General features: G+C 38.4%; 1 protein-coding gene across 3 annotated transcripts; it reads right to left on the minus strand.

Annotated features, from left to right (window-relative positions):
• Nucleotides 1–305: 305 nt before the first annotated feature.
• UBA3 (ubiquitin like modifier activating enzyme 3) lies at nt 306–13,603 on the minus strand. 3 transcript variants are annotated; one of them, XM_084292607.1, is made up of 18 exons: nt 13,522–13,603; nt 13,340–13,381; nt 10,456–10,576; nt 9,447–9,527; nt 7,404–7,486; nt 6,778–6,858; nt 6,097–6,140; nt 5,745–5,809; nt 4,897–5,052; nt 4,667–4,769; nt 4,217–4,330; nt 3,320–3,373; nt 2,810–2,846; nt 2,648–2,729; nt 1,913–2,013; nt 1,695–1,758; nt 1,539–1,593; nt 306–1,067 (listed from the first exon to the last, which is right to left on the minus strand). In XM_084292607.1, the coding sequence occupies exons 1-18, from the start codon at nt 13,581–13,583 to the stop codon at nt 979–981; spliced, it is 1,434 nt and encodes a 477-aa protein (XP_084148733.1). In that variant the 5' UTR covers nt 13,584–13,603; the 3' UTR covers nt 306–978. The 3 variants fall into 3 exon arrangements, with proteins under 3 accessions (XP_084148733.1, XP_084148735.1, XP_084148734.1); XM_084292609.1 differs by having other exon boundaries at nt 13,511–13,548; XM_084292608.1 differs by lacking the exon at nt 13,340–13,381 and having other exon boundaries at nt 13,522–13,565.
• Nucleotides 13,604–14,242: the final 639 nt, after the last annotated feature.

Here is a 14,242-nt window from a genome sequence, read left to right on the forward strand (position 1 = left end):
CAGCCCGCGCTGCGCCTCGTAGCGCTTCGGAATAGTGTAGAGTTGGTAAATGTTATCCAGTTAAAAATTAAGAGTGAAATGATTCACTAATGATTACACACACACAGCTGCAAGATGGAGAGGTTAAACACAGTTCACATGCACCAAATAAAATGAGATAATTTCTGTTGAGGAACCTGGCACCTCATAGATCTGACTAAAGCAGCCACAAGATGCAGGAGGTTATTCAGCAAAGACTACAACCACTCTTCAATGTCCACTGATAAACCACAAACTAAGGAGTCTTTTTTTATTATTATTTTATTAATAAATACCTTAACAGCACCAATGATACTTGAACATAAGTCTGCAACACTGTATGCAGCAGCTGTTTTGTGACCGCAAATGCACATATCGCTATTTTCCTGTACAGTTGTTCGTTTCATCCTTCTGAGTTTCCTTGCAAACAAAGTGAGCTCTTCCATACTTAATAACTTACATACAATTGATCAGATCAATATCAAATAAGAGGAAACTGCCCATGTTAATCTATTGCTCTTTCCTACTTTTAAGGTGACTCGGCAAGCATACAGGAGTGCTATGATTTAAATCCAGATTGCTGTGGTTCCTTTCAGAAGGTCTCATTGCATGTATGTATACGCATACACATTCAAATTTAAAAAGACAAGACTTTTGGCCACCCTAAAATTCCCATGTGTCTGATAGTATTATTAACATTTTGACAACAAAAACTGAAAAAAGGGTATTCCTATACATCAGTGTTCTGTACACCAGTACGCATTTGTACAATATAATCCACCAAATATTGGCTTCTACATACAATTCCAAAATACGGTGATTCATTTGCATTACCTAACCTTCAACGATGCTAGTACTAACTTGAACATTTCCGGTTAATTTAACATCCACAGAGTACGTTTGTTTTACAAGGTGGGTACAGATTTTTCTTGCTGTATAAGCATTTTACTTATTTGTAAATTAAGTGATAAAGTGAAGTTTGAACAACATAGTCTGTGGTGTAGTCACATCAGCAACTGCAAGTTCCTGGCCATCCACAAGCCCCAATTCTGAAACAGAAAGAAAAGTTTACATACAGCAAACCCACGTGTTTAGAAAAAAAAAAAAAAGTTACGAATGCCATTCACACAAACTATAAATATGATGAAATAAAGCTGCATACAGCTCACTAGCTAAACTAATGGTCATCTAACTCAGCTGAGAAACTAACAGACTGCCCCAAGAAATATATAAACCAGTACTGAAGTACCTTTAATCTACCTAAATTATCAGCTTGCTTTGTTACAAAGTTTTTCTTCACCAGATGACAGCTTTCCACACTTCACGTTTAAGCAATTTGAAAATTCATTCCAGAACAACCCAAGAAAGGCACACTGCATGTGAAAAGGGTAATGAAGCACATTCCACTGTATAGTGCAAAACAAAGCTACACGTGCCATACATACAGAGGGGTGACACTGAATGACCATCTTTCTATTTAGAAGAGTATGTGCAATCTCCATGTGAGAACTGCACGTTACCTTTTAGTGTTTTGGAAAGATTTGGCCTTGTTCGTTCTTCAATTGAAGCTACCGTCTGCAACAACAAAATAAAGCCAAAACATTCCCTTTTAAACTCTGACAAGTAAATTTAAACAAAATAAGATTATTAAGCAAAATTAAACACGTTCAGATTACCTGTAAATAAAGTGTTTTATTCCCCCCATACATGGTTGCTGTGATTGCAGGAGATTTCATTTGCCTATATATATAAAACAGTTAAAAAAAAAAAAAAAAAAAGACAATTAGATAAAAATTGTATTAGATAAATTAGATAAAACACAAGTAGAAAATATATCTTTGAAACTATAAACTACCTAAAATTATCAAATAAGTCAGAATAGTTGCACACTTACAATGAAGCATTATTTGTCAAGTAATCCAAGATCTCCTGTAATTTCGCTGATGGAGAAATCTCAATGTTTTGGGGAAGTTGGCTGCAGGCCGGACAGTTCTCCTACAACAAAGCAGCACAGGAGACCAGGTTATATCTTTCAAAACAATCGTCATAACCTTTTTTTTTTTGAGAAGATTTGCTTACAAGTATTATTAAGATTTTGTTTTACACTGTTAACTGTGTTTACTGTATAACAGTTGAAATCGTCACGATTCACTTTCAAGGAAGTCAAACTACTGTTTTCCTCCACAGGTAGCATAACCGTTCGGAACCCAGGGTTGCACCAGCACGCACCACAGAAGTAGCTGTCTGAAAAATGTGCCTGTATCAGAAGCTACTTTTCCAAATACTAAGAATTTTGGGCTAAATGGGCAAAAATTAAATATGCCACTATGCATACTATGCAATAGTTTTTGCTAAACTGATTTGTAGAAAAAAACATTTCATTGTCAGGATGTCAAACAACACATCTGTTGATCTAGAATTAAACAGTCCTGCTGTCCTACTCTATGTGGACAAACCACCACCCCAAAACTACATAAGTTCTAAAAAAAAAAAAAAAAACATCCTATGTGCTAAAAGTAATACTCTGGAAGAGAACCAGACTAGTAACATTGTAATTTCTGCTTTTAGAACTTCAGAAACTTCAATAAAAATCAAGAAAATAACGCTGTAAGCCTTTAGTAACACTAACCTTTCTTTCAGCTTCAAATGTGTAAGTGTATAATCCATCCACATCATTGAACACCAAGTAATTGTTAAGAGGAATGTACGCACTATAATGGCAAACACATTTAGTGTTAATATATGTCCTTATCTTGGAAATCATGCACATTATTAATAAGAAATAAGGTACCTTGTGGCTATTTTAAAAACTTCGGTGGCACAAACAGCTGTAATGACAAAAAAGAACAAAAAACAATTCCTTTGCTTTCCAACTCCATCTCAGAACACACAGATATTAAGTGCGCAAAACTATATCAGTGACCAAAAAAAAAAAAAAAACAACAGGAAAAATTAAACACCTAAAGGTACCTAGAAGTAGTTCATCATAGATTTGTCACTAATCTAAAACCATGTTAAGCTTATATATCGTGTTTTCCAATTATTTTTTTCCCCACACTCATATGCTTTTGCTTGTTCCCCATCATACATGAGTTTTACATTCACAGAGAGTCACACGCAGTTTCTCCATGGCAAAAAAATAAAATAAAATAAAATAAAATGTAAGAATAAATTTAACCCATTTAAAAATTAATATTGTCCTCCTCAAATTCTCTATTCCAAATTGATACCTCACAAAAATCCAGTCAATAAAGCAGAGCTGAAATGAGTAAGAAATAATATCCTGTTTCCTTCAACATACCTGCAATTACTGCATTTGTAGAAGCTACTGCTGGAATAATTCGTTTAACAACCCCTGTAAAAACAAAACATACATCTTCATCTTTTCCAAAAAAAACCATAATGAAACATTATTTTTAGCTAGAATAATTACAGAAGGTACCCAGAGGAACTGGGGTTCACCCTTACTTTTGCCAAAAACCTACTATTTAATAAACCAATATAAGCTGCTCCAAGAGAAAGTATCTGCAATACAATAGGTGGAATCTGAGAAAGATACTCAAGGAGTCAGTTCACCCTTCTAGGACAGAAGGGCACACTGAGGTTGAAGTGTGGCAGTTTGAGCCCAGCATTTCAAATCCATTCTCTGTACTAAAGGTCCACAAAGATATACAAGTTACTACAAATTCTGGAGATCCTGTATGAGATTCTCCACTTTTCTATTTAGTTAAGAAGCTGATTACATGAGCAGCAGCCTTCTGCACTTGCATGTGAACAGAGGCATATGCAGCAGTAAAGAACAGATGATACAGTTTTAAGCAGCATAAACTGGCATAAACTGTTGCTAAAAGAGGCAATCACGTTCTTTTGTTCCTACTTTTTGACACAGCAGAAGTGGTCACAGTGTAATGCAAACCATGGAGCTGCTCCAGGTTAAAAATAAAATGGCAAAAAGAATGTTCAGTTTTGTCCCAAATAAGTTCCTCTGATTCATCATGAATACCTAAACATCTGATTCATCATAAAATATTTGTGCTGGCACAGGAAACATGCTGCTTGTTTTTGTTTTAAGACGGTAAGGGAAACGAGAACTATTTCTTTCCCATCAGAGCTGCCAGCTTAGTCACAATAAACACAAAGAATGCCAATCCAGGCTAATTGCAACCACCACAAACCCAACAAAATGCCATACACTTACCTTGGGTGAGTCTGTAGGTAACACCTTTAATATTAAATTGTGATGCTCTTTCTAAAGACTTCTGGTAAATCCACTGTATATGTTCAGGGTCATCTCCATCCAAAGCAACACCTTCTACAGTAATTTACAAACAAGTTACAGTTGTAAGACCTCTTCAGAAATATAGCATTATTTTGGCCTAAAAACATTCTCTTTATTTGTGGAAAAATCAGTACCCCACTTAAATATTAAAACCTGACACTTGGAAACTTTAAATATCAAAATATAGTTTCTAAAACTATCAGTTCTAACATTTTATATCTTTCACCATCTCAGAGGAGGCTCAGTTTCAATAGGACAAATGCGTCACATATGATTAGAAGGTTGGATTGTAGGTGTGTACGCCTAGCTCAAAACAAATTAGTTACAATGATAAATATTACTTTAGCACCGATGCAATGTAATAATTACCTCCAAAAGGTTGCTCCTTTGGCCACTGCAATATCCTGACATACTCAATACAATGCTCTGGTAGTCTGGGCATAGATGCAATAGTACACATGGGGAAATTGACCTGAGTGGTTGGGGACAAGGAGAAAGACAGGAAAAAGGATTGAATACATTATGTATAGTGCTGGGAAAAGAAACAAGCAAACCAGAAAGAGGAATATAAACAAAATGGAAACATCAGTGGAAATTACCTGTGGTGGATAAAGTTCAAGTGTGCATTCAACACACGCTGTCATACCAGGAATAATCACACGAGCATTTCCTTTGAAACCTTCTGTCCCTCCGTCTATTAAAGGTATGATGGAACTTGGATCCAGTACCCCATCTTCATAACGTAAAAATGACATCTAACAAATAAAAGTGTTTGTTTTTACAAGCTGTTGGAAAAAAAATCCTAAAGATCTTATTCTTAATGGTTTACTATAAAACTGAATAGTTAAAGTACTGGCTATTTTAAGGGTCCACAGCTTATAAAACACTGCTTATTAGTCAGTGTACAAGACTATCTACCATCTTCAACCCCTCCACACACACACAATAAACGCTCTTATTTCCATATAGCAAACCATAATTATTTTTTAAACAAATTCTCAATGATGAAAGAACTTAGTTCAATCACCAGTCTTCTATTACTTTGTAGCAGCAGGGCTCCCAAAGACAACATTTACAAGTTTCAGAAATGCAAGTACTGCTTAGCTAAGGAACAAAACATTCACAATGAGAGCATCCAGAGAAGCTGTGGAACTTGCATTCTTATGACTTTCAAAACCTGACTGACTGCACAGGACACCAAGCAACATACCCTAACTTTGAAATTACCACTGCAGGGCACTGCACAAACATTGACTAACACTCCTCAAGAAAAAGGCACATGAGAGAGCATGCACCCGATCCTTTTCACAATAACAATAAAGTAGAAATAGGTACAGAAGGCCGTGAGTTTCAACAGCCCTTATTTCATTTTAATGCACAAGGCTGATCAATTTTAGTAATATATACTCAAGCAATAACCAGGCTTTAAAAAGATTGAATACTTTACCAGCATGCCATTTATCCATCTTCTTGCAATTATAGAGTCCAGCCCACAAACAATAATATGAAATTCTAGAGGGGGGGGAAAAAGTGTTATTTGAATATACTAATGCATACTTCTTAAAATAACCACTGTATTCTGTCCATAACTTTTCCGGAAGAACTGACCATATGTTCAACCATCTGCCCTAGGTCACGTCTAAGACAGACACATTTAAGTTTTGTCTATTTGCTAACTCTGTCACCAGTATACGTTTAGTACATTGTAGAAGGCTAAAATAATCAGCAATCTAGCTAGCAGGAAAAGCAGCAAGCAGCAATAACTGCAGTTGTTTGGAATACAACCAAATACCACTTACGTCGATAAAAGCTTTCATCCATGTCTTGAATCTTTTTAAAATATCTGAACGTAAGCACAATAAAGGAATATACATATAATACAGTTGAGTTTACTGTCTTCCATTTGCTAACCTAAAGCCAAAACATTATATAATTTATCACAATAATTTCACAAGAGGCTTTCTTTTAAAACTAAGTGATTGGAAGATTCAAAATTTCCCACAAGTTCTAGCAACTGGTAAAACAAGTAAGGGACACAATGTCATAGTCATACACAAGAGAAAGCTCAGCAGACAAAACTGTTTAGCAATAGAAAGGCTCTCACAGAGGACAGAGGCTCTCAGAGGTCTCTATCTGCAGTGCTCTTCTATGTGTATAAATTAACGTCTTACCAGTACATGCTCAAAGCTCTCTGGTGAATAAACTTGTAATTCTAACATTCCCGTGAAAATTAGAATATGTAATTTGAATAAAAAGACTCAGTGGAAAAACACAAGATAATTTCTTATAACTTAGGCTTGATTTTTCATGCATATTTTCTCTATGCTAATGCCTCTCTATGAATTCACAACCATCAGCAGAATGTATGTGTTCTTTATTGTATGGAAAAAGAGGACTGCAGCAAAATATTTTGGATACTCTTACCACCTACAGAGTTTTCTAGGTTTTTTGAAGGCTATTACTTCACCATAAAAGGATACGGTACAACAGCACAGTTGGGGATGCGACTGTTCAGGAATTCTGCTGCAACTTCTGCTTTTGGTCGCCCAACATCCTTTGGTCTGGAAAAAAAGCGAAGTAATTTCAAATGCACCACCCTAATAACATTCAGTCTTTTGAGGGTCTATGTCTTGCAGATACCGAATTAAGTGACTAATTATAAGACTATTTACTGATATGGATTTACAAGAATATTAAGGCATTCCTGTAAAACATCTGATGTGAGAGCCCCAGAGTTATCTAAGTCCAGGAAAAAAAAAAAAAAAAGTTTTTCAATTTGCTTGGACGAAAAGGGTACTAGAGAAATCGGTATCTCAATCCACATGCAATATACTTTGGTGTCACTTACTCCCTTTGTCATTAACTGTATCTGAATGGTAAGGAAGGTATGTTAATTTTCTTCACAATGAAACTGACACCACAGTTCTCAAAAAAAGAAGGAAACACACAATGTTTAGTTAATTGCAAGTACTATTGCAATGTGCAAGTTCAGAAAGCTTTAATGACTTTTTGTTCAAACAAAATAATGACCATATTTATATATAATGTTTAAGTACTTAAAAAACAAAACAAAACCAAAAAGTTAAATCATGAAAAAATCACTTACCGAAACAGAAACTGTCGGTTAAGATTAGAAACATCTATAGTGTCCATGTCAATAACATGGATCTGTCTGAAACCAGACAGTGCCTGTGAAAAGAGAGTCAACTTTACTTAAGAGGAAGCAAAATGCTTACAGTGCTCCAAGATTCATTCCAAATGGCAAAGAGACAACCTTTGAAGGAACAAACATATCAGTTCTTTGTTCCTTGTGCAGACAGGTGTATTGGCTTTCTTTGTGACAATGCTGGGTTGCTAATGCTGATATTTAGACAGGTGGAATTAGTAACATTTCAACAGTCAAAGATAATGTTCTATTGAATGTAATATTGTTTTACCCTACCTTATCATAACATACTTCCATCAACGGTAGGTTCATCTATAAGGGGAATTTGCAACATTCCCTCACAACTAGAGTAAATCCAAAGTGTGTATCAGAAAAAATAAATGTAGAATCTGAGGAAATACACTTAAAATCTTTTTGAAAGATGGGAACTGAGCATGCAGCAGATTTATGAAATCCCACAAATCCTTCCTCTCAATGAGTTATCAAGAGATTTAGTTTGTTATGTCCCAATAAACACAATACACTAGCCCAAAGCACAAGTTAAATTCACCAGCACTAAATTTTCAAATAAAGAAAACTGCCTTGGAGTTGGCACAGTCTCCTCAAGTAAAACCTTGCTTATGCAGAGCAGTAACAGAGCAATAACCAGAACAAGATTATTCCCAAGTGCTAGAAGTCCAAAACCCCTACATTAATTGATTGGAACGCCTGATGAGGCCGTTGATTTATCAACCACCTCAAGCTTGGAGATAATCTGCGGAATAGTAAAATACCAGTACACAAACTCTGTAGCAAAGTGTACTAACATTAAAGTGCTGGTATAGATTAAAGAAAAACTGTATTTCATATTAAATTATTATATCAATCCACACATTTTCCATGGAATCCATAAGGACAGAAATTATTATGGAATAGGAGCAAGGAAAGGTACAGTATTAGTCTAAACTGCTGAACTCAAATAGGATGGTACAGTGATACACTATGATAAGTGAGCTTCTAAGGATAAAAACCACAATAATAGGAAAATCAAACTCATACATTTATTGGGTAAACGTCTGACACCACACAATCTCGTAGCTGCATTTTAAATACTTGAAAATTGATTCATAGAGCACATAGTGAGAGAATTCATTATAATCTAATGCTGTACCAAGTAAGCTATAGTACCTCTGTAGTGTATTTTCCCTGGTCTTATATTTCTATTTCTCCTTAGCAATTTCCATAATTTCCATACAGGACAGTGCATGTTGGTCTGATGCAATAAAGCTTTCATTACACAGACTGGATTCAGCAATAGAGATGCAGCTCTGGAGACAAGCTCAGGCTTATTGATCTTGAGGAACTGGAAAACCTGAGAGCCAGTACTCAGGCACGCCAGATGGGTTCCGACGGCATGAAGGTCACCATAGACAGAACAAGACTGGCTCTAGAAGTTTCACTTTGAAAGAACATAATTCCAGCAATTCCAACCTCACTCTGAATTCATCCAAACATGTAAAGAGAACTGAAAATATATTCAGCTTTGACTACTAATAGTACACTTCTTGCTAGTTCACTACATCATTTTAAAATATTATCTCGCATCTGAAAAGATACGTTTTAGTTACTGTATTCCAAACAACACTTCTTTCATATCCTTAAGAGTACGATTTGTTCTTAGTATAGTTAATTTCCCTTGATCTCATGAGGGAAAATTCCCAAAATTAGGCCTAATCTAAGGCTGCAAGTGAACCTTTGTCTACGCTTCGTAAACAGCACCATGCTGTTCCTCATCACAAGCTTTTAGATAGCTAAAAAAAAAAAAAAAGGCCTATATTAGATTACAATCTTTCAAGTTCACTAGCAAAGTATTTGTCTCTGTAGTTGTGTACTTTATACCTATCTTGTTATATACAATTAAAATGTCATATTAGCAAAAAAGAAGGATAACTTCCTCAAGGAAAAAAGATTTTAATAAACAAAGGATGAAAACTGAGTAATTACCAGGTTTTTCAGGAGTTCGCATCCTAATCCTCCTGCTCCAATAACTAGTACTTTACATGTGCTTAACAAAAATTCAAGAGCCTGTGGAAAATATAAAATGAAAGAAATTAATAGACTAAATAGGAAAAAGTATGATTTGTCCTTTGTTTCATAAGTAGTACAACTGCGTTATCAAATGTTTTCAGTGCTTAGTAAGCTTCACATAAAACAACTTGGATCAATAAAACACTTTGTGCTTGCAGGAGTAATTACATAGTGGACTTTAATCAGTTGTTGTGTTCACGTGATTCCTACATCCCAATTTACAGAAAAGCCAGCCCATGTTGATGTCCATATTCTCCTTGTATTAATTTGGCCATAAAAAAGCAAGGTCCACTTTTACTATTATTATTCAGTTTAAGCACAAGGTTCAATTTAAGGTTTTTCCTCCAAAAAGGTTTTTTATATATAATAAAAATAAATTTAAACAGACAGAAAATATTGGTGGCCAAGAATCAAGAGTTTTAACTAGATAACTGGTTTCTGTGAGCTGTTCTACTAGACCCTAAACTCGAACTAGTAACTAATGGAACATTACTTTAATATTACATTCACCTGCAAGCTCTTTCCCAATATTATCTTTCCCAATTCTGCATGTATTCATACTAAGCCTAATTCCTTCTTTAAATACAATAAATGATTTACTGCATCTAATTATTTAAAAACAGAGACAAATTATGTTATTTTTCACATGGAACTCCAAGACAGCGTAACTCTTATGTTGTGCTATATATTATATGTATTTCTACATATGACAGCCAGCTTGTAGTTGACAGTGTAAAATTTAGAAATAAAAGCCTATGAAAAGAATACGACACATTCTTGCAGAATCTTACTGTTCAACTGATTCAAATACACTGTCTTCATGCAATTTTAGTATTCATACACTGCTGGTGGTCAATTAACGAAGCTGTTTACATTAGTTGCCAACACAAACTACAGATTTTTATTTAAAGTAAGTGTTTCTCACTTGAGTGCCTGGCTCGAAATCAGGATGTGTGAATGGTCCAGATCGCTCGAGGAACTTCTTTACATGGTTCCAGCGACCTTCCCAGTCTCCAGAGTCCCCACACCCACCATCAACAGCCATTCTGCACAGAACATAGTAAATTCAGCTGCAAAATCGTAGAGAAAAAGCCACACCTCTAAATGCACTTTTTTTCTTTGTATACGTTAAAAATACCTAAAATACTGACCATTCATGCAAATGTATCCACATATCCATGTCCATCATATATGCATGGAATTTATGCGCATGGACACTTGCATGAGTGGGTTTTATTTGTGGAACTAGAAGGCAATAATATAAACGAGTAGAGAAAAAAAAAAAAAAAAAAAAAAAAAAACAGGCAGGCATTTCAATAAATCCCCAATTTAGCTGTTACTAGTAAAAGTTGACCTGAAGTGAGAAAAAAAAAAAAAAAGGGTGTACACTTCATGCCTTTATTTCCCCCATAGTTAACAAGGACACAAAAAAGGTTGTCCCTTTAGGTTTTGAGGGTGTTGTTTTTTCATCAGCGTCAAGTCTCATATTCTTTTATTTTTGAAATTTTTAAAGAAAGTTCACAAATCGTGAATTTATCAGTATGTTACTGCAACTGTGAGGCACTGAATAAGTAACAGTAACAAGGCCCAACATTGTCTCCACTGAGTCTCCATAGTAGTATAATTAAACAACTGTTAAAGAGTATGAATCTTGAATGATCTTCACCCTCAATTAGTACTACAGAATTTATAACACCCCAATTTTCCAGCCACCTCCTTGCTCATAGTGGCAATAGGACTTGGGAAAAAGTAAGTTTGCAGTTATTTTCTTCTTAATTATAGAGACAGAATTTTACATGAAACACTCCACTACCCTTTTTCCCCTTTGCAGGTCACTTTTAATAGTACATAACTATAAAATTAAACTTTTAAAAAGACTTACTGGAATAGTTCAAAATCAGCTCGCTTAAGTAATTTTCTAATGTAAGATCAGCTCCTACACTAAACAAACCTTTCTGTAGCACGGCACACTTCCCTTTTTTAAGCACAAGCTCCACTCATGAATCGTTCATGAATATGAATGATTATGTTCTGTGTTAATACAAAACGAAGCTTGTTATAAAGAGCTTTGAAAATCTTAACTAGGAAAGGTCATGTCATCATTGATAAGAAGCGTTATTTGCTATGAAAAAATATGAAGAATGCTTGTATCAATAATGGTTGTAGAGTAATGTTTAGGATTTATTACTTCCTTGTATCTCATCTCAAAATACAATGAAAATGTAGTGACATCATCTATAAAGTGAAATCCTTGGTCCTCACAGAATTCAGAAGATGGACAAAACAGTATGTCTGTAGCAACTTTACCTTGCAGGTCTACATTTTGCAAAAGAGTCCCAATAACAGGGAAAAACTTCACTGAAGTGTAAGAATAAATACAACGTAATTTGCCTATATTTTGGTTGCTGACTGAATTCATTTTGGTTTAACTTTTGGCTTTACATAAGTTAACTTACTGAATTAACACTTTAAAAAAAAAAGTGATTTCATAGAGGACCTTTTGACATCTGACTTTCTACCTCCTCCAATTTTCACAACTTACATCAAAAATAGTTTTAGGAGGCTGTGAATAAACATAACACTTCTGCACTGAATCCTGGACTCATCTATTTTACACCAGCTTTCAGGATATGTATTAAACAATCACTTCTGCAAACAATATGGTGTCAATGCAAAACATAGTAATTCATTCTGTGGATTGTATTGGTTTTGGTTTGTTCCAGAAACAATGCTTGGTGACATTAAGGATTTTTTTAAATCATTCTATACAGCCCACCAGGCACTAAGCAGCTGTACTTCTTTTCTATTCAGATGTGTATATTCCTTTCTAGTGATATACCGGTCAGATGGAGTTTCACTTTTGTGAATACACTAGTCTGATTTTTTACAGGGTTGGACATTGTGGAGATCTGAAAAACATCGCTGACACAACCCGAAATTTTATGTTTAACTTCCGAGACTGATTTTTTTTAAGGGTTTGTTTGTGTGCCGTTACTGCACAACCAAGTATTCGCATTGTTAGATTTTAACCCAGTCCTTATCCATTTCACTGAATAATTTTAAATCTTAAGGTATCAGAGCAGCACAGTCCTTAGGCTGCTTTAGGCCCAGCCTTTTTCCTGCCACCTTCACACACCCCATGCTTTTTTGGGGGGCTTGGCATGCACCCCCCAGCCCAACATGCCCAGGGCTGCCCGTGACCCTGGCACCACCACACACATGCAGGGCCTGCGGGGCCACCACTGGGGTCAGCTCTGCGACCTGTGGGAAGAGGGCCACAGGGAGACAGAAGGGAAGGGTTATGGGATGATAGCAGACGAGGTTAAAGATTTCTGCACGTCAGCTTCCCGAGGCTGTTAAGAAGGACGCGTGGGATTTGAGGCTTTTTAAGAAGCAGAGGCAGGGGTGGGGGGGGGGGTCCACAGCCTGAATTTTTTTCACTCGCGGCCAAACTCCAGCCCGCTGCTCCTAGCCTAGCGGCCCTCCCCGGCCAGCAGCGCAGCTCCCCGGCTCCTGCCCCCAAGCCCCGCAGCCCCCCGGCCTGCCCCCCATGCCAAGCTGCGGGCCCCCAGCCCCCCGGTGCGGGTGAGCCCCTCGGTCCCCTCCCGGGACCTTCCCTCTCCCCAGGCCTCGCCGTTCGAGCGCCCTGTCCCTTCCCCTGCCCCTACAGCCTGTCCTGAGCCCCCTTTGCAGCTCCCCTCGCCCTCCCCTGCCGGCCGCCCCTCAGCAAGCGCTGCCTGCCCCTGTCCCTGTCCCTGTCCCTGTCCCTGTCCCTGCCCCGGGCTGGGCGCCCGCAGCCCCGCACTAACCCATCGGCCAGCAGCTCCTCTAGCCTCCTTCTTTTCTTCTCCCTAAAAGAGAGAGAATAAAAGAAGGGTCAGTATCGCGCTACACGCACCGGGGAGGAGGGAGAGGGGACCCCCAGGGCCCGCCCGTCCCCGGGTAGGCGCGGGGAAGGGGGCGGCCGAGCGCGCACATACAGGGCACTTACGGTTCCTCACCATCCGCCATATTTCCCTCTCCTTCCCACACTGCCCCGCGCCCCGCCGCCATGGCGCCGCCTCTACGGGCGCTGCTCCGCCACAGCGGGACGCGGGGCTGAGGGTGGGGGGGGACACACAGGGAGGGAGCCGCCGTTGTGTCCCTGCCAGGCGGCTCCCCGCTGATATGGTTTAAAGGATTTTTTTTTTTTATGTCCTCTTCCTCAGGAGGCAGCCTGGTTGTGTGCTCAGTCCTCACGCGCCGTGTCAGCCATCGCCACTCCCCGCAGCCACCATGAGGGATGGCTGCGTGGTTCGTGGATGGGGAGAGATGGAGCGGGGCTCACAGGGATGGCAGCTCTGGCCTCGGGGTCCTAAATCCAATTTCTGAGAAGCCAAACACTGTAGATGGAGATGGGAGAGGCTGTCACAGACCTCGGGTGTTACGGCCACACCTGGTTCATTGCTGGTCTCACATCTGGAGCAGGACTTCCCTGCCCTGCACACCCAGCGTCCTTTTACAGGCTGTAAAACCAACCATTTCCCTACAAATTAGTGCAGTCGCAATCACCACGGCTGCCGCCACCAGCAACCCCTCAGTGTGTGTGATTCAGGGCACAACCACAGCGTTTCATCTCACAAACAAAGAACCCAGCGCACAGCAGGGGCGGTCAGCGCCCTGACAGCCGCACTCCTCGAGGAGCCGCGGCTGAGGGGGCTCCTCCCCGGGCC

This window comes from Netta rufina, assembly GCF_964035555.1.
Source record: "Netta rufina genome assembly, chromosome: 10".
NCBI classification, from domain to species: domain Eukaryota; kingdom Metazoa; phylum Chordata; class Aves; order Anseriformes; family Anatidae; genus Netta; species Netta rufina.